The sequence below is a fragment of the Synchiropus splendidus genome, chromosome 9, assembly GCF_027744825.2.
Source record: "Synchiropus splendidus isolate RoL2022-P1 chromosome 9, RoL_Sspl_1.0, whole genome shotgun sequence".
NCBI lineage: Eukaryota > Metazoa > Chordata > Actinopteri > Syngnathiformes > Callionymidae > Synchiropus > Synchiropus splendidus.
The window spans coordinates 20,731,449-20,757,084 of NC_071342.1; the positions used below are offsets into that span (position 1 = coordinate 20,731,449).

At 43.0% G+C, this 25,636-nt stretch overlaps 1 protein-coding gene across 4 annotated transcripts in view; it reads right to left on the reverse strand.

The window, feature by feature from the left end:
* Positions 1–10,707, reverse strand: part of LOC128765279 (adhesion G protein-coupled receptor A1) — a 205,080-nt gene extending 194,373 nt beyond the window's left edge. For all 4 annotated transcript variants that reach the window (XM_053875890.1, XM_053875889.1, XM_053875891.1 and 1 more), the window contains exon 1: positions 10,191–10,707. In XM_053875890.1, the coding sequence (XP_053731865.1) occupies positions 10,191–10,405 (215 nt within the window). In that variant the 5' untranslated portion in view covers positions 10,406–10,707. The remainder of the gene's footprint in view (positions 1–10,190) is intronic.
* Between the last annotated feature and the right edge of the window lie 14,929 nt (positions 10,708–25,636).

Here is a 25,636-nt window from a genome sequence, read left to right on the forward strand (position 1 = left end):
TTAAGGAAAACAAATGTGATTCAAAACAGTCGTTTGGTAAAACAGGAGCTCTGGCTTTCATTCGGCTTCCACACCGCAGCTGGGAAACGTCTGTGAGGTCCAGCTTTAATGTCACCTCTTGAGAGAGCAGCTCCAGAAGAGACAAGCAACTTTATTATTATAGCTGTGCAGGAACAAAAATAGGACGCACCAATCGTTGCAGAGAAAAGATGGCAATGTGAACCATTATAAATATTTGGTTCCGTCGGCCTCGAGGTTTCTAGCCACTTTTATTGTTCTAAAAGATAAAGTTACAAGCAGAACAAACCTAAATAACCCACTTCGTATCTGCTAACGCTGACCTTGGATGGAAAGCAGACGTAGCTGGAGGGGTTACATTAAAGAAGCACATATTCAGAGAACGGATGACAGTGAAGCACATCTGCTGGGGACAACTCCCCTCACAACTGAAGGAAATTCACTTGTTTGTTCAAGTGGTGCGAGTGGAAGAACGTGCCAACAGGGAATAGACATGAATTGGATGCTATTTCTGATTGATCGTTTCAGGGTTTCCTCGCCTGCTTTTCATAATTTAAACAATTTGGGAAGATAAAACTTCAGATCATTCATGGATGCTCCATGACTCGGAACGCCGGAGTAAAAACTATGACAGGGAAAAGTCAAATATGGACAGTCGGCAGAGACACGACACATGTTTGACTTTGAGGAGATCATAACTAAATAAAAGCATCTAAACATGGACATGTTGATAAGGAATCTTAAAGTCATATCTGCATGTTCAGATGTTACAAATGATTGTGAACAATAAAATAAATTGAATAAAGTACTTATATTTCAATTCCGTCTGTTTCAAACTCCTTTAGAACATGAGACCTCATTTCATTTTTAAACCGGGAGCGGCACCTACTTTATCTGCTCTGAAAATGAGGACACAGTTTCATGAAGTCTCGTAAATCCATCACTACTAAAAATGCAATTAACAGTGAATCTGTGGGGGAGAAAATAATAAATAAAATAAATTGAATGGAGTGTTTGCCCTCATGTTTCCACGGTGCCGCAATTGTGTCACACGGTGAGTCAAGATTATGGTCACACAGTCTACTATTGTGAATTTCTATCAAGTGACATCCAATACTCAGATCAGAACCTCAGGACACACTCTCACCCCAGCACTTCTTTTCCAACATGTAGTACAGTCTGGAGAAGCGCTGCCGAGGGTGCCGCGAAATGCCGCGGGAGAGGAAACATTTAATTCAATTGAACGTCCAGTGCATTAACAGAAGGCTGACTTCTGCGCCATCATTGGACGCTTATGTCCACGATATGTGGACACCTTTGGAGAGAGAGAATGTGTGGGAAATGTTACATCGCTGAGAGCTGGGACCACTTCAGATCGAGGGGGCAGCTTCTGGAGCAAAGAGCCACAGCCACGCCTCAACATTTCTCCTGTAAAGAAAAGTCCAGCCTCAAGTTCGGCTCCCTTCAAAGCAGGGAGATCGAAAAGAACCGGCAATCTCCTTGGTTTGAAAACCACTTCACACCACGGGTGACTGAGCTCAATAGCTGCCACTGACTGATAAGGGTGAATGGCGAGACAATGCTGACGCACATGCAAGTGCATTTGTGGAGCAACAATTCCACATTACACAAAGGAAAACATGCTCCAGTGGTGACCTCTTCTCTCCCCTAAATGTATTTCCCAGTAAGTGTCTTCATTATTTAGTCTGAGTTCTAGGGAGGAGGCAGCGCTTGCTTTTTTTGGAAACATTCTTGGCAGATGCATTATTTACCCAGAAACTTCACATTAGTTCTGTGTGTTGACAGGATTATTCCAGGACTTAATTCAAAGCTCTGCTTAAAGTGGTCATGAACTTTGGATTAGCGTGTAAAACAAAAGTGATAATCGGAGTCTTTAGAGCAGTTACACGGCTCGGAAGAGCGTCGGTCACAAGCTTGGCAAACTGCACAACGCCCCCAAAGAGAGAGCTCACTGTCTTCTCACAAAGGCTTGATGTACCTTGAAAATACTGAGGCACTTGTCCTGAATTGAACAGTCCATAGCTAGTTGAGGGAACACAAGAGCGCAGCTCTGTCTTCACACTGTCGACAAGTGATGATGCGTGGCCAAACATTGGAGGTCGTGGAGGAGTGCAACATTGTAACAAGGGAGTTTGACCACTGACATTAAAAGGGTGCACTTTTTTTCAAGACCTCTCACATCACTGGACAAAATCCAAAATCGGAGTTGACTGAAGAAACTCCATGCTCTTAGACATTCTTAGTGGCGTAGGACGAGTGTTTTCAATTGTTCTGGACTTCCAATGTCTGTGCTGTCTGTGTCGTCGCAGGGTTTGTTAGAGAGGTAATGCTCAGGAGAACACAGAGAGATTCTGTGCGCACGCCGATGAAATATTCATGTCAGACGACTCCGCGCGCACAAGGGCACAAACCTGCTGCAGCAGAGGAGAGAAGTCGCCCTGGAGGACAGCGGAATATAGAGGGACACTGGAACTGAAGGCCACAATACAGTGGACTCAGGGTTGACCAATCCAGTGTAAATTGTTAATGAACATTTATATTGGAGCTTCGAATTGGACTGCAGACGGTACCAAAGTCCGTCTATGGACTTGGTGAAGGAGCAATGAGTGAGTGTGACAGTTGGATTAAGGCCTCTATCTATGGTAGTTTGAAGAGAACCGGCTCTAGGGGATGGACAGACATACAGACATGGAGTGAGGCATCTCCAAGTTGAGCCACAAACAAACCATCAAAGGTGACTTGGACAAGTTTGCTTGCAGCTCAACCTTATTTTTTTGGAGAGGGTCAGCGATTCTAGCATTTACAGTAGAGCAAGTCAAGTACCAAGTAAAGCCTTGACTCACATGTCAAACCAACCGCATGGAAAGCCACATTTAAATGAACGTACCAAAACCTTAGGCAACAAACATAGCAGCTCGAGAGGAAATCTGCCGAGAGGTGACGATAAAAAGAGAGTAAAACGGTGTCGGGAAAAGAATCCTCAGCAAGGTAAGCACTAGCGGTTCAAGTTATGATTGTTTTATGAAGAGGTGCATCGATTATAGTTCAAATAAAGCTTGAAGGAAAATATATTCTATAGCAGGGCTTTTATCTCCTCTTGTTTCTTTTCATGGCTAATGTGTGGATCCACCGTCAAAGGCTTATGTCCTGTTTCTAAGAGGTATTAAGGGTGATGTCTTGATTCGAGAGAGTTTTTGTCGCACCAGTGTAAAGCACAAGCTTTCACGAGCCACAATAGATTCTCTACAGCGGGATTAAGTGAACTGACCATGAAACAAGACAACATTGCTTTCACGTGTTCATGCTAGTATGATACGTAGTCACACGTGTACTCAAACACACTCGTCCTGGTGTAGAGAGCGTGCGAAGAGGTGGATATAACCTTGCATATCTATGGTAGACGGGCCATGATACAAGGCAACTAGGTGCAAGATACAGGGGATGATGGAAAACTTGACTAAACACAGGATTTCAGCCGAATCAGTGAGCATTTCTAAATTTATCTCAAGAACCGATACTTCAGCACTAACATGTCAGCTTGATTCGGCATGGTGAGGACCCTATATACATCGCGATTCTTGGCGGAACATACAGGGGAAGTTCACTGGTGTGTGCACCAAACGTCTGAGTTCTGCAACAATAGGAGGTGTGGCTAAAATACAAGACTTCCGCACATCATTAAACCACGTAGTGGGATTTTTGTGAAGAGATACATCGGATTCAAGATGGTTGAATGCAGATCTGATTTAAACTCTCTGAAACTAACGTGAAAAAGATGGAAACACCAGTCACATTTCAAATGAAAGGAGAGTGAGTTTCAGTTTGTTTTCACTTGAGACACTGAACATAAACACCTTTATTAAGATGCGAGAAGAATTAGTGGAATTGCATGCTTCAAATACTCGGTTATGTTGGCAGATGGTTCACATTACAAAATGCTATGTCACTCTCTTGTGCTCGCCATTTGTGCTAAACTTAGTATTTTCAGTCTGAGGATGACTGCAACCAGGAGGAGGACCATTTTTGAGAGGAAAAGAAAACGCCCATGTTTTAAAACTTATTTCTGTTCTTTAAAATGTGGGAATTGATAAAAAAAAAAGGCATCTAAATAAATCCTAGTCACTGGTAAAGTACACTGAAATATTAGACTAGATTATCACTATGTTATTTTTCTTGTTTTATTTTTAATCGTGTTCAAATCACTGGTACTGGTATCGACTACTGAAACATTGGTCTCATGACAACTGGACTTGTGACACACTTTAAGTTACGTATCGCTCCAGTACATGGAACTCACTGTACGCTATGTCCAGCTCTTCTTCGGCGCAGACATCATTTCCTGAGACATCTTTAGTTCCATCTCTTACGATTGACCACTGGGAAAAAGCTCCACTCTGTAGTGGACGACTGAAGAGCAACGAAATTGTTATTCATGATAAACTCTCATGAATCCTGCTGGACACTCCAGATTAAAGTGATGCCAGCGCCTTCATTAAAAGTACAAATCGATTCTCTGATGCCAATCAAACGACGCCGCAGGAAAATAAATATTCTTGACTTTTTCTGACACCTCGGTGAGGGAGGAGAAGGAGCCGCGGGTGACTTGGATCAAGAAAACATGTCTGAGTTTGAGGCCATTGGAGCCACTCTCATCCAACCTTTTCGCTCACCCGTCACATCTCCTATACTGACGACATTCAACTGAACACCTCGTATCCTCAGCGTCCCAGCCTCCTCTCTTTTCTTCCTACGACTTCTTCATGTCCTTCCAACTTCACTGCATCCCCTTGTCTCTTCTCCAATCTGTCTCCTTTCTCATCTGCCAGAGCAGAAGCAGGTGTCAGCTACCATCTACTCTCCGCAGAGCCAGTGCCGCTCCCTCTCAGCAGCCGTGGAAAGATAACTGCTCCAAGGTCAACAGAGCTGTCAGACAGAGAGCAGAATTCACGCCGCTGCCCTCTCCGAGGAAGATAAGCGAAACAGCTGTTAATCGAGGACGTTCGGATGCACCGTACATCACGACTTACACATTTCCTTTTCATTTTAATCTGACTGTGTTTCACTTTAAGGTGACTCACTTTTGGAATTCAACATTAGCAGTTGCTCCACGCTTTTACTTTCACTTGACAATGGGAGGAATCATACGGTGCCGGAAGGGTGGACAGTTTTCAGGAAAAATAGAATTCCTAAATAGATATGCAGTCAAAGCAAGTACTTTTTAAGTTCAAGTACTGTATGGTACAAAAAAGCAATTCACATTTTGGAGCCAAACAAAAAAGGAAAAGACAAATTTTAAATCAACCATTATTCGAAATGTCCCTCCTTTCATACATAGAAACATAAACCTTTTCTATTGTACTGTTGTATTTCACAGAACCCAAACTACAAATGACGAACTAAAGGGCCAAACCACTCATTTTCCACGCAGCAACAGGATCACATTCGTAAAAACTGTTACAATACAACATTATTATAAAAAAAAAAACACATGAATTATCCAACAAACACCCAAACACAGCCAGTTCAAGACCTCTGTGTAGTTCATGTCTCCCGTTGTACAACATCAAACTCCCGCTAATGCCGGTGAAAACCTCAGTGTATGGGAGTTTTGCAAAGTTGTTTTTCAGCAATGTTGTCCACTGTATGATCAGCAACTTCCTCCAGTTCCTCCAACAGTGAAAAGACTGAGATCTTTCCGCTGACTAGCAGTATTGGTGTGTAAGGTCCCTATCTTGTTCCTGCTTCTTCCACCTCAGAAACATGGCCAAGCTCCGACAAGCACTGTCAGAATCAGAAAAGCTGCTTTTGTTTGGTCCCATCTGGACCTGATTCGACCATCTCCAGCTAGTACAAAACGCTGCTGCTAGACGGTTGACCAGATCCACTGAAACATCACTCCCATCTAGGCCTCCCTGCACTGGCTTCCAGTTCATTTTAGAATTCAATTCAAGGTCCTGGTCATCGCAAATGGAACATTGTATGGTCAAAGCTCCTGGCTATTTATCCAACCTCCTGTCTGACTATACTCCCTGCAGATCACTGAGCTCAGTGGACCAGGGCCTATTGTGTGGTTGTTGCCTGTACCAGGCTCAAAACAAGGGGTGATCGAGCTATTGAGGTTGTAGCCCCAAGGCTGTGGAACGCCCTTCCTCATGACCCGAGAGAAGCGGCCTCTGTGGACATTTTTACAAGACAGTTATAAACGCTTTTGTCTAAAACCCTTGTTTCTTTTAACCCTTCTGCTAATGTTCTCTTTTTGGTCCTATACACTTCTAGATTCTGTTCATGTTTTAACATCATCATTTTGCTTCATTATGATCTTGTTTTATGATTTACCGTAACGCTCCTACCTTGTGGTTCAACTCTTATTTTAGACTGTGACGTACTGAGTGAGTCATCTCTGTGAAAAGTGCTGTACACATAAAGTTACCTGACTTAAGTCAAAATACAACGCAGAAGCATTGAGTATTTTCAAGGCATTTCTGGACCCCATATTGACTCAGAAGTCACTTGAAGACAGTCACTACTTGACACCTGAGAGAACGTGTCATAGCCATGGCGCATCTCTACCCGTAACCCTGGCTGAACATCCTTTCCTAAATAACCCAACACTACTTTCATGTGGCCCACTCAAATGACCCTATTATCACCTTTCACCTTCCATTGCGATATTTGGTTTTGGCTCGCACGACCTCACACTAGTGAAAGGTATCATGAAACAGTATTGATGGAACAGTGTCCAATAGATGGCGCTCTTGGTTTAGAAATGGTGTGAGGTTTCATTGACTGAGTTGTTCCAAGTCCAAATATTTTACAGTACACAGCGCCATCTGGTGGCATCTGAAGATGAAGACGTTTCATGAAGTTTCATGAAACCCCATCAACCCATTATGACCTAACACCGATGCAGCAGACCCACATTGCACCCCATTCATGCATACAACTTATTCAGAACCAAATTACTGAAAATCCTTAAAATAAAATCCATGTACTCACATTTATGACTGCACTTTCTTTATCTTTGTACATTGCACCATCAGTGTGGGAAAGGCACATTGTCTTGGGTGTCACAAAGCAACTAAAACTTGTAGAGCAGACAGCAGATTGAAATTGGTATGTGCACACTTCCCTTCCGTATATCTGTTTATTTGAACAGCACATCTAAACAAAAGAGCGAGCAGAGAGCCCCCTTTAGCCTGACAAAGGTCACATTTCCTAACGCAGGAAAACTGCTTCCTGGCTTGCTACTGCAGTCGGATATAAGCCGCCTCCTCATAGCGGTGAGTGAGGAATGACCTTTTCGTCAGGCAATTGAAGTTTTGAAGGCAAAGAAATGCATCTGCTTCGTGCCAAAAACAATTACTCGGTCAGGACCTGCCGAGCAGCAGCAGCTCCACGCACTCTGCAAACAAACCCGCTACACAAAAGACGCCACCAAAGAAAGCAAAAGTAGGAGCGCAGGTTCAGAACCAGTCTGTTGTCGTTTGTCAACAGCCTTTACTGTACGTTCTTCTTTCACCCAGGCAGTTTTCCCAGGATGAAACCATCTATTAATCCTGATGGTTCCTGCCGAGAGGAGGGGCGGAGAAGGTATGGACCCCTGGAGTCTTTCATCTACTGCAGCAGACAGATAGATGGTGAAGGAGGCTCACTTTACAGTCACCGTTTACTGTAGGTGCGACAATCAGCGACACAAGAAACCGTGTGCCGCACCGAAAAATGAAGAAAAGTCAGGTACATTTAGGTTCAGACAAATGGGGTCAAACTAAAAGACCTAAACTCAGGAGGGAGATGAGTATGTTGAAGGATCATCAACTGCACTCCACATGTTCCATATCTATCCTTCTCCATCACAGCAACTGAAGAACAGGAACCCGTCCTTCAGTAAATCTATGGTCAAGGTCGTCTTGTGTCACCATACGGGTTGAGCAACTACCTTTAATAACTGCTCATATTATTAATTGAGCATGAACATTTACCAGAGACCAGGAGCCAGTGTTCCAATATCATCTTAACTCAGACATATTCTTTGACAAAAATGGTAAAAAAGGTTTTTATCTGTTCTCATGAATATTTGACAGGACTAAAATATAAAAGGGATTTGTTCTATTACATTTCATACATCGCTGCAAATGTGAAAGGAAATTCTACAAAGTGAAATCTGACTCTCCACTAAACCTTCTCCAGCTCTCCTGAGGCAACACTGAGGTGTTTCTGGAGCAACTGTCCATGGGTTTACAGTCGGTCATTCTTGACCAGAACACAGGATAAGATGCCACCTTAACAGGCTTCTCTTTAAAAGCTGCATTCCTCGGGTGAGTCTGCCTCAGACGGCCCAGATCCTCACCAGGTGCACATACAAATACACAGGAGATACACATGAGACACCAGCCAGAATGGACGGCCCAACAAATCTGCTTCTCCTCCCATTAAAATATTAGAGAAGATATATTAAAAATGTAAGTGAACCCCACTTCTAACAGGGCTGAACGTTTTATCATATTCCGATAGAAATCGCAGGATCATGTGATCAAAGCTGTGTTTCTTCGCTGTCCTGTAAGGCCATGTGTGTGACGTGCAACTCTCTCACACATCTATCTCAGATGTAAAAAAAGTAAAAGAAAATGGTGACAGCGACGCACAACGCACTCCGAGATCACATGTTGTTTCGAACCAAAGGCTATTCCACTAAACTTCTCTCCTGGATCGGTCATTGAAACAGTGTGTATAACAGTTACAATTCCTGATTCTGAAATGAGTCCAGCTGCACCAGAAGTGCATGGAGTTGATTTAACCTCTGATAAAAGCCGTGTCAGTCATTTGGGTCCAGTATGAGGCTGCAGACCTGCAGCACAGGCGCCTACTTCAGTCACGCTGCTTGGAATTGTTCCCGCTACATGATTCATTTATAAAATCTGCATCCATTTTTCTCTTGAATGCAATATATATATTGATTCTTAATTTGAGTTTGCATTCTTGTCTTCGAATTGGCACATTTAATATCTTGAGTAAATGATGCAATATGGTCATATTTGTAAACATTAGTGTACAGTGTGGATGTTGCACTGATGCTTGATTTAAGGAAAACTATAAATTAAATTAAAATCATAACTTATTCCAGGAAAACTGCAAATCCTTCAGTCCTAGATGATGGAATGTATCAGATGCAATGTCAAAAACAAATATGTGGCAAATGTAATTTCTGTCTCTGGATTAGAAGAAAATGAAATATGCATTCATTTATTTTTTTTATTTTTTCTATACGTTTGGAAAATAGTTCCTTATTGTCCTGATTTTATCAAGTGTGTGACAACTCTTCTGTTCTATTCTTGAATTTTTGATGGATGAACTTTGAATATATTCAACAATGGGATGTTATTATTATTATTATTATTATTAATAATAATAATAATATTATGTTCATTCGCTCCTTGTCTTCCACTCAACTAAAGCATGCATTTATTGTTGCAGAAACAACTTCATACATTGTTTATTCTTTCTCTTGTTTTGTTCTTAAATTACTATTTTTACTTACATTTTGTAACGTTTCAACACCACTCTCATCACCAGGCCTCAGTCACAAACTCCTCTTCATACTTAACTGTAATGGGTTAAACATTGAAATGATGGAAAACTGCAAATTCTACAGTGGACTACTGTTGCATTTCTGAGTTGACTTCAGCATTAAACACATTCTAAGCTCATGGACGCCACTCAGAATTGTTCTTAAAGTTTATTAAAGTCTTGAACCCTGAGCAAAGAACAGGGGGACAAAGTGTAAATCAACCAATGATTTGAATTACTTTAAAAATGTGTGAATAATGAACCAAAGTTACATGTAGAGAATGATGATTTTAGTTCGGCAAAGTGATTTAGAACGTTGATAATAAATCAGAGTCAGACATCATCACATTAAATGACAGATGTAATTCATGGCCACCATGTATTTTGATGCATCTTTAGATTTATAACTTGAACGGGCTTTTGTATAAGCGATCATATTTGGTTTCAGTAAGTCATTTCTATGAGATTTTAATTCATTGGTGACGCGCACTTTTGACAACAATTGAAGCGTCACTCCAGGTCCACAAAGCCTCCACTGGGTTGACACATCTCCACAGGTCCATTATAAGCCAGCAGGTTCTACTCACAGGGAGACGGTTCTGTTGGGTAAGAAGCTGGGGTGCAGGGTCTCCAACAGGTCCGCGTCATCGCACACGACTTTGACCCGAACTTGGTGGCGGCTCAGCTCTTTGGATCGCTCCGCCGAACAGTGACAAGTGTCGACAATCAGGTCGGGACAGTTCCTGTTGGCCCAGCCGAACTCCAGCACCCACACAAGCAGAAGCGCGCGGAGCAGCCTCATGGCTGCGCGGACCCTCAGGTGACGTCCCGCCAGCGTCTCCGGCGAGTCATGTCACATCCCGACACCTTCTGTTTCCGCCTCCAAAAGCGCGTCTTTAAAGCGCAAAACTCCTCCGGAGATGGTACTCGCCCGTGAGAAGGTTTACTGTACATATATTTTTCCGTTTAAATCCCGCTTCCTGGCTCGGACACACTTGTTGAGGAGAGTCGCTGTCATTCGCTCCCATCAGTCGCAGCTGCGTCCTCGGACTTGTTGCGCGCAAGTCCCTCCCTGCCGCGACCAGAGACGCTTCCAGACAGAGACTTTGGAAGTGAAATGAGTGAGTCAAACGTGAGAGAAAGCTGCTTCCGTCCGGCTGCTTCATCAGGAGGGAGGGAGGACGCAGTCATGAAAACAGTCAGCAGCGCTTTAATTCGATGAACTCTTATTCTCAGGCAGAAATTTGGACACACAAAAAAAGGAAATGTGTATCCTGATGAACCATAGTGAGGAGTCCTATTCAGAAGTGTCATCTGCAGTGGTCAGTACCTCACTACAAGTTGTGTCATTGATAAACTTGAAGTCTCACTCATGATGAGTTGGGTGAAGTGCAGTAACAACATTACTTTGACAAAAAAATATGTAAATACATACAAATTCATTTTTAAATGGACAAAAAAGTACATTATGCTTTCGAAATGAAACAGGAAATGTTGCATTAAGGTCCCTTTATTTAAAAACCTCCACTTGAAAACAGAATAAAGACTGCATTCTCTTCTAAATAAAATCACAAGCTTTATATAAAGTGGGGAAATGCAATATTAAATTGGGCTGAAGTACTGTCATACTACCCGACATAGACAAGATTCACCAACACACGAATAAAGCAAAGGAGTCGTACTTGATACGAGAGTCTTTGAACATTGTTTGGGCTTACCACTATGGTCGATACATTTGTGTGTCAAACCGTTACAGTACTTTATTGTTCAGGTGTTTGACTGATTGTCGGTGCTAGTCCGGTGGCATTGTGTTATGACAGGCACCAAACCTAGCCAGTTTATCTAGTGTCGCGTATGTAAGCCAAAACACTAAAAGTTATAACCATATTTTCAATGGAATTTCCTGGACATGTTGATACAGGGACTAGGGTCAACATCACTACATCTAGACCCTGTGGGTCTACTCACCCTTGTCTTGTCTTATTTATATATATATATAAAGGACAATAACGTTGAGTAAAAATCACAAAATAGGTGGGAACAAGCTGCTTGGTGGAGGCCTACGCTCTCTGAGTGCTTTTCTTGTTACGCTACAGTTTCATGTATTGTGGCCAGATGTGTCAAAATTGCGACAAATGCAAAGAATTTGACTCATTCAGTAGGACAAGAACAGATTTTCTGTCAGTTGTTCATTTGTTTAAATGGGACAGTAGGTGAACTGCTGTTGCCAGCGTTGCAGCACTGTGCAATAGGATACATCCCCCCAAAAAAACAAGCTCAACTGGTGGGGCACACTTCCTAACCACTAACCTGTCACTTCACCCTGGCCATTCGTAGGGACAAGTAAGAAGTAACAGTAAAAGAACAGCCTGCCGTTGTCACACAGCTTGTGTTGCAGGCCCAAGCTCTCGTGGATAGCATCTTTTATTTATGAATTTAAGTCAATATATTCCTTTTCCACACTTCTTTAAAACAGATTTCCATGAAGTTCCATTGCTCTTTTGACTAAACCCGACTCTTGACTTGCTCTCCTTGCTGTCAGGTTCCTGCCGAAACAGGGTCTCGTGCAGGGTAACCAGTTACATGACATTATTTTCAATAGGTGCCAAGACAGCAACTCTTGCCAACAGTGAAAAAAAAAACAAGAAAACTTTCAAATCTTTGCAGAATGACTCCGTGTGGTCACATTGTTTACCCTTTTCAGATGATGATGATGAGTTTTTAATATGATAACATCATATATAGCGGAGCGAATACATCATGTCCCTATGCGGCCACAGAAGCAGAGGCAGCCGACTGGTTGGGCTCCCCAGGGCAGGGGTGCGGTGTTTCCCCCACAGAGTGTGTGTTTATCGACATGTGTGTCGCTGCACCCTGCGCCCTGCATTCCGCTCTCATTATCCCACATTGTCTCAGACCCAGGCCCTGCAACACAAAAGAGGATCTGCAGCCGCTCCCACTGACCCAACAAGCAGCGCAGTGTTCCATATTCTTCTGGCCGACAGGCAAACATGGACATGGGTCTCTCGGCAGGAGCGGGGACCTCATCTCGAGCTCTGTGTTTACACTCGCGAGGTGGCCCGATTCCTCCCTGACTGCGCGCTCATGACGCTCCCTTACGCTTGTTTACACAGATGTAGCGTTACCTTGTGGCTGCAGAGGAGGATCTACCCAGGCGCTGACCTCTGCTCAGCCAATGGAAAGTCACCCACGCTGAAGCCGACATCATGAGTCAAGCAATAGATCCTTCAAGCTGCACAGCTGACACGTTTGCTATGCTGTCTGTCATCACTGTTTATTTTCTGACACTGGAACGCTGGGGCTGATAACTAATGATTCCGACAGAGTTGAAGTGAAACGCAGCAGATGGGAAGTTGAAGAGAGAAACGCAGGTGAGGGCTGGAGAGTGAAAGTGGCTAGTCACAGAGGCCAATGAGGCCAGACTCCTCTGCTGTTGTTGCTACACTGCCTGGCCAGAAACATGTTTTTTTAACTAAGTAAATAGGTACAAGCCTCAGACTGGGTTAAGGTTTCTGGTCCAGCGACGTTATGTGATGACCTGACTCCAATGATATTCCATCACTGGATTCCAAGAAGTCGTGATTTACTGGGCTCCATTTGTGAGGCCAAACGTGGTATCATTTTCACGCATGGACCACAGAGTCCCGTCCGAAAAAAACCCAATGGAAAATGTGCTGGACAAGTCTTTGTGCCGTCATTGGCCTCTTCCATGCCCAAACAGAGCTCATGATACTGGTCATGACAGACAACTCAGACAGGCAAGACAAGATGCAGAGGTCACAGACAAGACCCGAAAATCAGGTACCTGTAAGCAACAGTATGCTGGATGGACTTTCCAGAACACAAGGGTCCGGGGCCCATTCAATTATTACACATTGGTCACTCTTGATTTACAGTGGTATAAAGTCTAGGGGGCGCTCACGTCCTAGCCATATTGCGCCGTAACTAAAAGTAAATTAGAGCTGAGAGAAACCACAACTGCTCTGTATCAGTTCCATCGATCAGCAGATAATTCTATGACCTTTCTCAACAACCATCCCTCAGTGTTCGACACACATGTTCCTGCAAGTCTTTGCCTCATGAGGGCCATTATATTCAATGGGTTTGTCTTCAAGTGGTGACTATTTTCCAGTGGACTTTTGCGTCCAGTGTTGACAGTGACCTTCCGTGGTGCGTGTTGATGCAAACCTAGGTGTCGCAATGGAGTCAAATGTGAAACTAGGATCGGGGGAATAGAGGTTAGGATTTCACTTGGTACATGCAGCACCGAAGTGAAAAGTGAAAAGTATTGCGTCATGTATCAGACATTTTCCTGTCATTTTGGTTCCGCCCTGCCTGCATTCTCTTCTTCAGCTCCTTGAATCTCTGCTTTTAAGCCGAAGTAAAACCTGACTGATACTTAACAATGAAGAAAAGACAAAAGGTAGGGGAAGAAGTCGGAACCCAAAGCACACGTTGAAGGAACGGCTCAGGCAGCGTGACACAAGCTTCAACAATTTAATACAAAAGTCCAAATACATAATCGCAACTCTAACCACTTGGAGTCCAAAATGCTCAGAAGACCAAAAACCAACGGAGCAGAAATCCGGACAGTCACAGGAGTGTGAGACCAGGAGGTAGATGCCGCAGTTTGGTCCCAGCTGTGCGCCAGCAACAATAAAATCACAATAGAAGCAGATCATTTCAGTTTATATAATAGGTCCGAATTTAAGCTACAATGCCTCACCAATGCCTTTAATTGTTCAGTACTCCAGCAACACTGAGGATTAATAAAACAGATATCTGGGGACTGAAATGATGAGTTAATGTTTAACTGCTGTTTTGGTTGGAAGGAAGACAGATGATCTCCAGCATCACTTCGTAAAAATTTAACTCCATGCCTGCGGCCTTTTGTTCTCCCTTCTGTTGTGAGGTGTTTTCAGTATTTAAACTCAATTGAAATATTGAAGTCATCTCCAAAGGAAAACAAACTTGTCTTGTTGAAGTTGAAAGTAGTTTTGCTGGTGCTATGCAAGTCCAAGGTCACGTGACTCTTATTGAAAGCTCCCAGACATGACCTTCTTCGATGCAGCTGTTCTTCTTCTTCTTTGCGTCTGATTCAGTGTGCGACATGGTCTGACACCGTACTTGTGGCGGAGGTGAGCGCCAGTTGCCTTGCAAGTGATCTTTGCCAAGACGCCTTTTCAGTCAATGCCGGCTCTGCCACGCGTCCCTTCCCGATGTTTTGCCACTAGAGGATTCATCTCCTGGGGCTTCTCCCAAAACGCCCTGCACTGCAGTGATGGTGACGACAGAAGTTGCTCAGCAGATGGTGCATATACACAATTCTTCACAGGCTCATTCAAATTCCACCAACACTTGCTTTGCCTGGATGAGCATCGTCCGGCACTGAAAAACCTGCAGCAGAATCTTGTGCATCGCGTTTCAGGTCAGTGTTGTTCTTGTTGAATGTTACACACTTGACACATGAGGATGAACGCCTCAAAGACACACATCATGTTGTCATCTAAAACATGACGGGGTGTATTGTTTCCGTTTGCCTTTTAAAGAGGGTGAAAGAGTCTAGAAATGACAGCAACAACTCTAACATCCACGCGAACACTTTGAACAAAAGTAACATCAAAATAAAAGTTAGTTCACTCCAGAGAAACAACCTAGAAACCACAGAAAAGTAGTCAAAGTTGGACTGTACAGGTTTGAAAATGCGATTCACATCATTCCCTTTTTAAAAAAAAAAGAGACGTGTAAGTACCTTCTTTAAATGAAATTTACAATTTCCCAATAGCCTCTAATGCCTTTTTTAAATTACCTTTTATGTTATTTTTTTGTTTCCAGATGATTTGCAAAATCTTATTTTCCAATTTATGCGCTTTAAAACAACCTTTTCTTTGAATGACATGTTGACAGAGGTTGTGCTCAAACAAATTCAGTTTCCAGAGAGCAACAACAGAGCAAAGCGTTCTAAAGGCCACTGAGATTCTTAAGAAATATGGATCGTTGCGTATCATTGATCACTCAGAGAGGTCGCAGTTCCACTGCAGCCCACATGCATCGTGGCAATGAAAAGATCATGTTAGACTCACAACTGTTATTGCAGGAGACAACAGTCGTCTGTCTCGCACTCATTTCTGTGGTCACAAACAAGATTTCCGTTGGGAGACTACAATATTGTGCTGACAAATGCTCCGACAAACGTCTTATTCGTTGCTTTGCGCGATGTTTGTCATCCACTTCATCAAGGCTGATAAGGATAGAAGATGTAGCCGAGGTTGTGACTGGTGGGTTTCAAAATTGATTCCGACTGGTTGGTCACAACCAAGAAAAACAATGAGGGAACTCTACTGTTACTTTGGGATGACTTCACTCATTCAACAGGACCAAAGGGGAGGGGATATCACAGAGTGTTACTGAGCAAGAAGGAGTCCAGTTAAAAAGACTACAGCGGAAAAGTCAAGCAAGCACTTTGTTTTCAGTACCGCAGCCCTTTCTGAGTGCTTTTGTAAGACTATATAGCTCCCCCAGGTGGTGGGGTTTAAGCACCTTGGGTTCTTGTTCATGAGTACGGGTCAGATGACAGACAGACAGATGTATGCACTGAAGTCAAACCAACTAGTTCATGTAGTGAGTGACAGCACAGAGACTCGAAACCCACTGAGAAAGTTAATTTATTTACAAAACGTCAACATCTGAAGTGCTACCATTAAAGCAAACTAGTACTTTGTATTCAGTCGGTTTTGGCCTCTGTCTGCTCTGGTACGGACACAGTATTGACACTAGGTGGTGGTCAAAACTCCAAGACCATCTAGAATAAAACAGATGTCCTGCAGAAAACAGTTCACAAACACACTCACGGAATGTAATAGGCCGAAGTTTAGACATCTCACTCTCTCCGTTTTCAAAAATAAAGCCCACGCAAATCTGTTTACAGTGCATCAGACGGGTTGATGTGAGCGGAGAATTTTGATGTGAAGTCAGTGAAGTTGAAGTCAGTGTTAGCCGATCAGAATCATGAAATCTCTGCCCCTCCTTGTAATACAGCAGCTGTGTCTGCAAACACAAATATGCACAGACCACTTCGGATCTATGGCAGTCATACTTGACGCTGAAGTTCTGTTGCATACTGTGACGTCTGCTGCCTGCCATTCGGCGGTTGATATGAAACATGCAACTGGAGTTTTTTTTCCAAGACTGTGGCCAGAGTTTTTGAGAAAAAGACACAGACAAAACATGGACGATGACTACGAGGGCCCTGTCTGTCACGGCAGAGACAGAGCTGAGCCAAAAGGCAAAGCTCTCTGGTTAACAGTAAATAGAAGAAGAGGTCGAAGTTGGCTTTGTCTTCAGGGTCCCTTCGAGATAGCGTGAAGAGCGTGGACATCTAGGAACGACTCAAAGTAGTTTGGCCGTATTTCTGTGTCAGAAGAAGACAGGCATCATGGTCTGAGGATTCTGAGCATGTTTCTCTCCCACAGTGAGGTGTTGTTGGCAGCTGGGAGGAGCCCCAGGCTCCCACCCAAGACTGTCTAGAGAGACCCTCTTTATAGTCCCCGTACCTGATGGGAAAAAACAGTGACCAAAATGAAAAAAAAAAAAGGTTTAGTTTCCAGTTGTTCATGTGCGATCATTTGCTAAAAAGTTGGTCCTACAACCTGCAAAAACTTCCTTGTCATTCCATGTGCCTATAAAAGAAATGCTATCCGACAGGCCACTGAGCCCATGTGATATGTGGTGTTGTGACAAAGTGAACACAGGCCAATAGAGTTTCCACAGTCCGACCCAGAGGAGTCACGCCTGAGACGGCCAATTCGTACTGAGACACATTTATTTTTTCTTATTGTAGTGGAAGCAGTGGATTACTTTATAGTGACCACTGTTGCATCTGCACGCTCAGAGGGTTTCTTCAACCCACCAGGGGAGGGAAAGGGCTTTTGTCAGTGTTAAGGAAGAAGCTACCTGATGATGAACAAAGCCAATAACTGCATTTGTGCAGCAGTCGTGGCAGGACTTTTCACATTATACAATTATACACTCGATAATCTGCGCTTGCTTTTCCTGTTGAAATAGAGTAGAAATCACCATCGCTGAATGAGAACTACAGCGACAGGTTGCCAAGAAGATTCGAGCAAACCGTTCCTGCAAATAAACCTGAAAATGGAAGGACAGCGTGGCGCTGTTTGGCACAGCGCGGTGTTATTGCAGCGGTAGGGTGGACCCGCTGACCACCGACCACGGCACAAGGACTCCAGCGAAAGTTTGGAACATTCTTGATGATTTAAACAGAGAGTACCGAGTGAATTCGCTGAGGTCTTTTTATGAGTGACCCAAAAGGTTTTACGGCTTCCACATCCTCTAAGAATATGCAGCGCTTAGAGTCATAAGAGTTTCTGCTCATTTATACACCGTCCGCCTTTCCCTCCTCCACGTTGTCTGCAGCTCCCCCCTGCAAACACGATGTTGCGTTGTTTCCACATCTCAATGTGACGGTGGTGAAACATCATCAGCGCGGCCGTTTGGAGGTCCCGTGGCTGCCGTCTGCCGCCCCCCACCAAAGATACGTTTGACACACATAAAAATCCGTTTGGCTCTGAATTCTCCACGCTTGTTGCCTCTGGCTGTTGTTTGGATTCTTGCGACATGCGGAATTTGTGGAGGGATCAGCAGATATGTATCGCAGATCTGTCGGCGCTGCAGCACTGAACTTAGCCTTATAAGTATTCTCGTCTCTAGCTGTAATCCGGCTTGCGTGATCAGAGCCTGAATGAGGAGATGATGTACCGTGGGACCTGTTCCGGCTGCAGAGAAAAGAGGGGCGGGGGTGGGACTGTGAAAGTTTTTCTATTATAACTCCAGCTAAATAAAAGGAATCTTATTAAAGAAATGTCTTGCTTGACTTTTCAGAAGTATTTCCCTCTGCTTCAGACACATGTCATTTCCAAGATTCCAGTATGGCACCATGCTAACATGTGTATTTCTGTTTCACAGCAACACATCAGCCTCATGTGCCTACATGCTAAGACTCTCAAAAGAATACGAACTCTGTCTGGTGTCAACACTAGAAATTGAGCCAACAGTGAGTGGCACTGTGAGAGACAACCAGCATGGACAAGCGAGGCGAAGGGGAGAGTGAAGGCAGGGTGGAACAGTGGAGACAACTGACAAGTGAGAGTGACAGCAACAGTGACTCTGTATAGGACAGTCATGGTCAGAGGTCAAGATGATGAATTTGTCATTTGGAGTGACTCAAATGGACAAGATCACAGATGATTTCAATACATTATATTTTGGTTTATTTTTCAATTGATTATTTACAATGGTGGGTATATCAATAATAATCCTTCCCTTCTGTGCTCACTTTTTAATTGTTACTTTGAAAGTATTTGAATTGAAAAATTAAATTAGTGAATATGTACAAAAAAGAAAAATGTTTACTAGCTGCCAAAACACTTTTCTGTTTTTTGTCTTTCTTATTTGGAAAAAAGTATTCTGAAAAAAAAGACACAAAACATATATATATATATATATATATATATATATACATATATACACACACACACACACACATATATATATATATGAAAAAAAATAAGTTCTTTAAATTAAATTCTTCTCAAGCACCAATGAAGGCCTCCGTTTTAAAGAACTGGAGCTCTCTGTCCACTGTTTCATGCTTCATGCTTCACAGGGTTGATACATGTTCCTGGATGATGTGTCATTATTTTAATATACTTGTTTAGTAATGTATGGTGTTGGAGTATCACAGTGAGATGGTTGAAGCAACTTTAGGTTCAGGTAACAGAAATTCAAAATAGGTCCAAACAAAGGTCATTATATATATATATATATATATATATATATATATATATATATAAAATCTTCTCCATGTTATTGACTGAGAAGAGATAAGGGTCTCCAAGGCGACTGTGGATCAATGCAAATGATCGATGAGGTCCAACAATCACATGGATCTTCTTCTCAGATATTCATCTGAGTGTGAGACCACCAACTCAGCGCACAGCCCCGGATGTATAATGGATGGGAGGGAGAATGTTTTTGTGCCACTGACTGAGCTTCACGCAGTCTCTGACTAATTCAAGACAAAGACGTCTTGTTTGGAAGGATGAGTTTGAAACGACCCCCGGGGGACAAGTTGCATGTGAACCTTGACCCCTGGAGCTGTAAGCCTAGAATAGCAGCGACTGGCAGGCAGCGGCCTCATAACGGGGCGTGTCACGGTCACTTCTGAGGCATAATTGCTACTTGTTCTGGTGGTGAGATAGGTCGTCCTGAGTCAGAGCAAAAGCTCTCCCATGACAGATATGTCACGCTTGTTGGTGGATCGCTGTCTGCCAGCTACTCTATTAAAAAGACATGCCTTAGCTGAGTCTGGAGACAACTTCATATGGACACTCTGGTGCAGCGTTTAAAAGGTCTGAGGGGCTTCACTTTTGAAGCAGTGTTCCTCATCCTTTCAGAGAACCGTCCCTTTCCAAGCCGAATCAAAGAGGAAGCTTCGGAGGAAAGCAAGAGAGCATATGCTGCGGGCTCATTCACTGAAGCGGCCAGTCCCGAACCGTTTCAGGCTCACGCTGGTCAGGATCTGCGGGTGGCACGCCCTCCGCCCCCCCGCCAGCCTTTGACAACCATCCAACCAAACGCTTTCACACTTCCTCAAACCCCCTCATTCTGTGTTCCAGACCAAATCCTGAGCTCAAAACAACCTCTAATTGGTCAAAACCGCAGAGCTGGCGCTCCACCATGCTCCCACAGTAAAGGCTGGGAGGATGCAGCAAGGGCGGAGGCGGGACTGGCATTGGCAAGAGAAAAAAAAAAAAAAAACAGCCTCAAAAACCAGAGGGTCATACACTTCCAATTCTCTGTGGAGCTCAACTCCAGGTAGCCTTGAACCGATTTCAGAGAGGAACCCGCTGGGTGAGACTGGAGTGAGTCAGCGCCAGACTGTGCCGCAGAATCCTTAAATGTGTTGACATTTGGCACAAACATCCAAAATTGAAACTTTTTAACCAGTTTGTGTTTTGCTAAACCCATAAAAATGAATCATGACAATGGCGATAAGTGACACAACCTTTTAAATTTAATTCAAAAACAAAAGGTTTGATGCACATCATTCTGAAATGATGATTTTTCCTGAGGATATTCACAAATTCCTCTGTGGTCATGTTTTCAGTTGAATGAAAATGAAATTTTAAAATATGGCAAGTCGCTTCTTTTCCTTGCGACCTGAAAAGATAACTTTTCTCCTTATTGTTCACTGGACTCCACTCAAACAAACAAGTCTTATCAATTTTACAAATGTGTTTTTATTTGCAGATGATGTGGTTCTGGTAGCAGTCGCTGTAGGTGAAAAACCTCGATCAAAAAAAACAAAAAAACATGAAAATACGTGAATACATTTTTTTCGTTAACAAATATTTTTACCATTTCAAAAACGGTGCAAAATCTAAATCATATACACAATGATAAATAATTTATTTCAACACAAAATGTCACTGCCAGGCATAATACACCACAGAAAATAATTTGTATCTCTTCAAACTAACAGAAAACAGTGCAACTCAATCTATCGTGGACACCAGAAATGAAGGGTTTTAATCCAAAATAAAGGTTGGGTGACAGAACACAGGTGCAATGAATAAGAGACGAGACAAGACAGACAGGATACAAACAGAAAGACGCACCGAAAATAACCAAACTTAACATAAATGGCAAAGCGTGACAGTCTGTTTCTCCCTCCTTTAGCGTTGAGCATCGCATTTGCGCTATCGTGATCGGAAGCCACACGAGTCAGTGACCAACTCAAGACGTTGGTAGAAGCAGGTGGAGCTCCTCTACTCCACCAAAATGGAAGCTGCTCCATGTAACATTTAACATTTCCTGACATCTCCATTTAAGTACTTACAGTTGCATTGCTAACAGGGAGACATTGGTGGAGATAATAAAATTGAATTATTTTCAAGCTCTTGCCTCAATTTCTCATTATAATTATAATTGCTCCTGATTTAATTTCCATCTGCATAAACATATTAATTGAGTATAAACATAGCAAGTACTATTTTTATTGCTTATTAAATGGTCTTTTTTCGAATAGGCTTTTAGTCAGTCCTCAGCAAACTGGTAATTTCCACTAAAATACCACTCCATGCCTCTGTAGTATCACAAATGACTCGTGGATTTTTCATTCATTCATTGCAGAATATTATAGGAAAAAACAATATATTTTAATAATGAATACAGTTTTCCTAAATGGTTTCATTTCCCCCATGTGACAGCTTCACAAGATCCCAAAACCAGGAGCTGTTTGAAAAAAAGACAAGGGAAGTAGTTTTGGCTTGTGACAAGACTTTGTCACGCAGAATATTAAAAAACGAAACATTCACTGATGTTGTTGCTCTTCTAGACTGAATATTGCTTTGACTATGTCAAATTACACCGTCATTATTATGATGTATGCTTCTGCGCGGGAGCAGTAGAAAGTCATTCGAGGAAATACTTAGAATACCTCAGAGTGCTGCTGTGGTCAGTTCACGGTAGTAAAATAGCAATGTAGGATGTGACAGAAATGTTAAAGTGAACAAGAGCAGCACAAACTGGCTTTGGCAGAAGGGAGCCAAAACTATGTCGCGTATGTCTGTGCTATTGTGGAAAAGACATCTTGTGGTCTGGGACATTCATCACGCAGGACAGCTGTGGAGAGGCAAATGGAACCGAAGAGGAAATGACTTGTGTCTTGAGCAGTGTAAAACCACTCGACAAATCTTTGGACACTTCTTGAGCGTCAAGGCAACAACAGAGCAATGAGGATCAAAACATACACATAATATATTTGTACATACAGTACATTCTTCATACGTGGTACATACTGTGAAAGATTAGAGAAAAGATTCATGTCATACTCGAGGCACTGTTCAGACCACCAGTTTGAAGGTCTTGCTCTTGTCTAGAAAAGGACTGCCATGTTGGATTTGGGGTGTTTTTTTGTTACGACCAATTCATGTCGCAACTGCTGCCATTCAAAAATGAATAAATAATAATATATTGCTGATAAAATTTGTTTTGTGTTTTTGGAAGAACAACCACCTGAATGCTACCCACATGCCCGTTAAAGAACCTTATTTACGTCAGCGATGACATGGAAAAATGTATTATGAACTAAGGCTCTCAGTTTGGAGAAAGAGACCAAAAAGGGTGAACATATTTCAGCAAAACTTTCAGGGTTGGTTTGACCTAAGTTTGAATTTGATTTTATGTGTTTTGTCGGTTAGTTTTAGACTTCTGAATTCAGAATGGGCTTGGTCTTGAACTTGACGTGAGACAGATAGATCCAAGCAGCAGCTCGGTTATGTGGCTCTTGAATATGTGTTGTTGGCTTGGACTCAAGTGCAACAGTTACAGGATAGTTTTATGGGTTCATTGGGATCTGGAGAGAGCAGCGAGAAGCAGGAGTGCACATGTAGCGGATAGACCAAACAATAGGGACAAAAGAGAGGAGCCGTTGGGGACCAATTCATGGAAGGTAAGATGAGGGAATATGTCTCAGAGGAGCCGACACAGTACCGGGCACGTGTGTCCAACTGGGGAGAAAGAAAGCATGTCTCAAATACACTATGTGTTTAGTGCCTCAGTAGAATGAAATCAGGACAGAGAGTGAGGAACAGATCCCAACCAGAAGTCCAGCTAGATACGGGTATCAGTGCTGGACATTGAGGATAGGCTAGAACCGATACTCACCTCAAGCCACGTTGCTACTCTCAACTTGCTTTGGGTGGTAGTGGATGAACTCCCCTGGCAGCCTCTGGTGTCTCTGTTATAGTTAGGGTGAGGACAGTCTCCTGAACGTCTCAGTGCAACTCATTCTCACTTTCTCTGCGTTGAATGTTGTAGCATTGTCGGTCCTATTGAGTACAACTAAGGTGCAACATATACCAAGTATCATCTAAATAGAAGTAGTAACGGGAGCTCATGGTCGCCCAACCCTTCCTTATGGAACAAGGCATCATCAGTAAGCAAGGCAGACTTCCGCCGTCCATATTGGACGGAGGCCTGAGGCGAAGCTTGAGGGCTGCACTGGGAATTCTCTGCTATTACCACAGAGGAGATAGAGGAGGCGTCTGGGGGAGAGGGAAGTCTGGGCCATTTAGTGCCCCTGCGACCTGACTGTGGATAAGGAACGACGATGGATAGTACGGTCAACTCCTAGTTCAGAAGAATAGACTATGGTAAGGTTGGTGCAGATGTCGACACAAATGCTTTATACCAAAACCACTCTGGGGCCTGGTTCATGGACAGCACAACCTTTAGGCTCATGAAGTTAAAGTGAAGTTTGCATGTGTATATTCCAGTGGAGAGCAGATCTGAAGTCAGTGATGTTCACACACAGACTGAACTCTCCGGAGAGCTCTTGGAACAAGAGGGATGTAACCTGAGCGCCGAGACCCTGGTGACCTGAGACCAGTGCGCCTCTTCTCCTCGGCTGTCCTTCCTGCTTCCCGGCTCCGATGCTTATTTTATTATTATGCATTCAGCCTCTGCCGATGTCCTGATCTTATTGAGCCATGATTGCACACTGGTGCCTGGTGACAGAGCATGTCAGTTGGTTGTCAGGCCTTCAGCACGCTCCAGCTGAAACAACAGTCTTCGCACAGTGAACTGCTCGCTCAGTTTCAAGCCTCCACATCTTTATCTGACCAGTAAATCCACGGACGAGAAACAAACAAAGGGATATTTCTTTGCTCTTCCAGACGTGCGGAGATCAAATATCTTCTTAAACCAGTCTAAGATAACAGCGCTGGGACCCTCCTCTGTCATGACACGTTCCTTCTCAGAGGTCCATATTTCGACGTGACGCACTGCAGGAGTTAAAAATATTAGCTCCCTTTCCTGTTCCATTTTTGCCCTCCTCATTCCATTCTCCTCCACCCCCGTTGGTTCACGACACTGGCCAGGAGCCAAGCAAAATGTTGACCCTGGTTCCCCTAGAGTCGGTGCGGCAGGATATTGGCTGAGTCTATAACGGTGGCAAAATAACACGGGCTGTTGAAGGACAACAGGTTTGTCATCAAGGAGTAGCAGTCCAGCAACAATCCGTGGCTGAGTGAGCTTGAGAGGATGCTCAAGAGAGTTTGTTCCATCGGCTGTAAATGAACTCAAATTTGAACTGACTCTGTTTTAGTTCAGCAGCAGTCACATTTGTTCCTGCAAAAAGAATAAAATATGTGCGATACACAGACAGTTCTGCATCTACAGTTAAGTGTAGATCACTGCGAGACATAGTCACATAGGCGTCAGTTGAGCCTGAACAGGTCAAGCAGGCAGTGCGAGTACCTTGATCTACGGCAGCCTGAAGAGGACTCACTAAAGCAGGACTCATGAGAAAAGACAAATACTTACAAAAGTAAAAAAGTTAACTTTCACTTAACACATGTAGTAGCATAATCTAAAGACATAAAACCCATTATCATCACCCCCCCACTTTTCAAAAGTCACTTTGCTCATAGTTTTTTGTCCATTTCTCCAAACAAACTGATGTCCTTGTTCAGTCAGAGTGAAATTCAATTTCAGCGCAAGATATATTTAAAAGATGCAATTTAATGAGGAATACTTTGATATCAATCTTTGTTTGTTTGGAAAAACTTTTTTTTTTTCATATTTCATTTTCAACTTTATTGTTCTAAATGTCTCTTTACTGGACTATTGACAAAACACCATTCAAATAAAATCTTTCATACGTCAGACCAGTAACCTATGCAGCCAATCCTGAAATAAACATGGTATATTAACAGATTTGACATGTCCGTTGTTTGACTGTGAGTCCAAATTGGAGGTAAACAGGAAGCTGAAAATGCGTTTAGATTCGATTCTATTTTCCACGCCGGCAACGCTTCAAGAGTAGACAGGAAAACAGCTGGTGAAAAGCGACGTGGATCCTGGAGAATTTCATAATAAAACACAGTGTGTGGACGTTGGGAGCACTTGTGTAGCACTTGTGTAGTGTAAA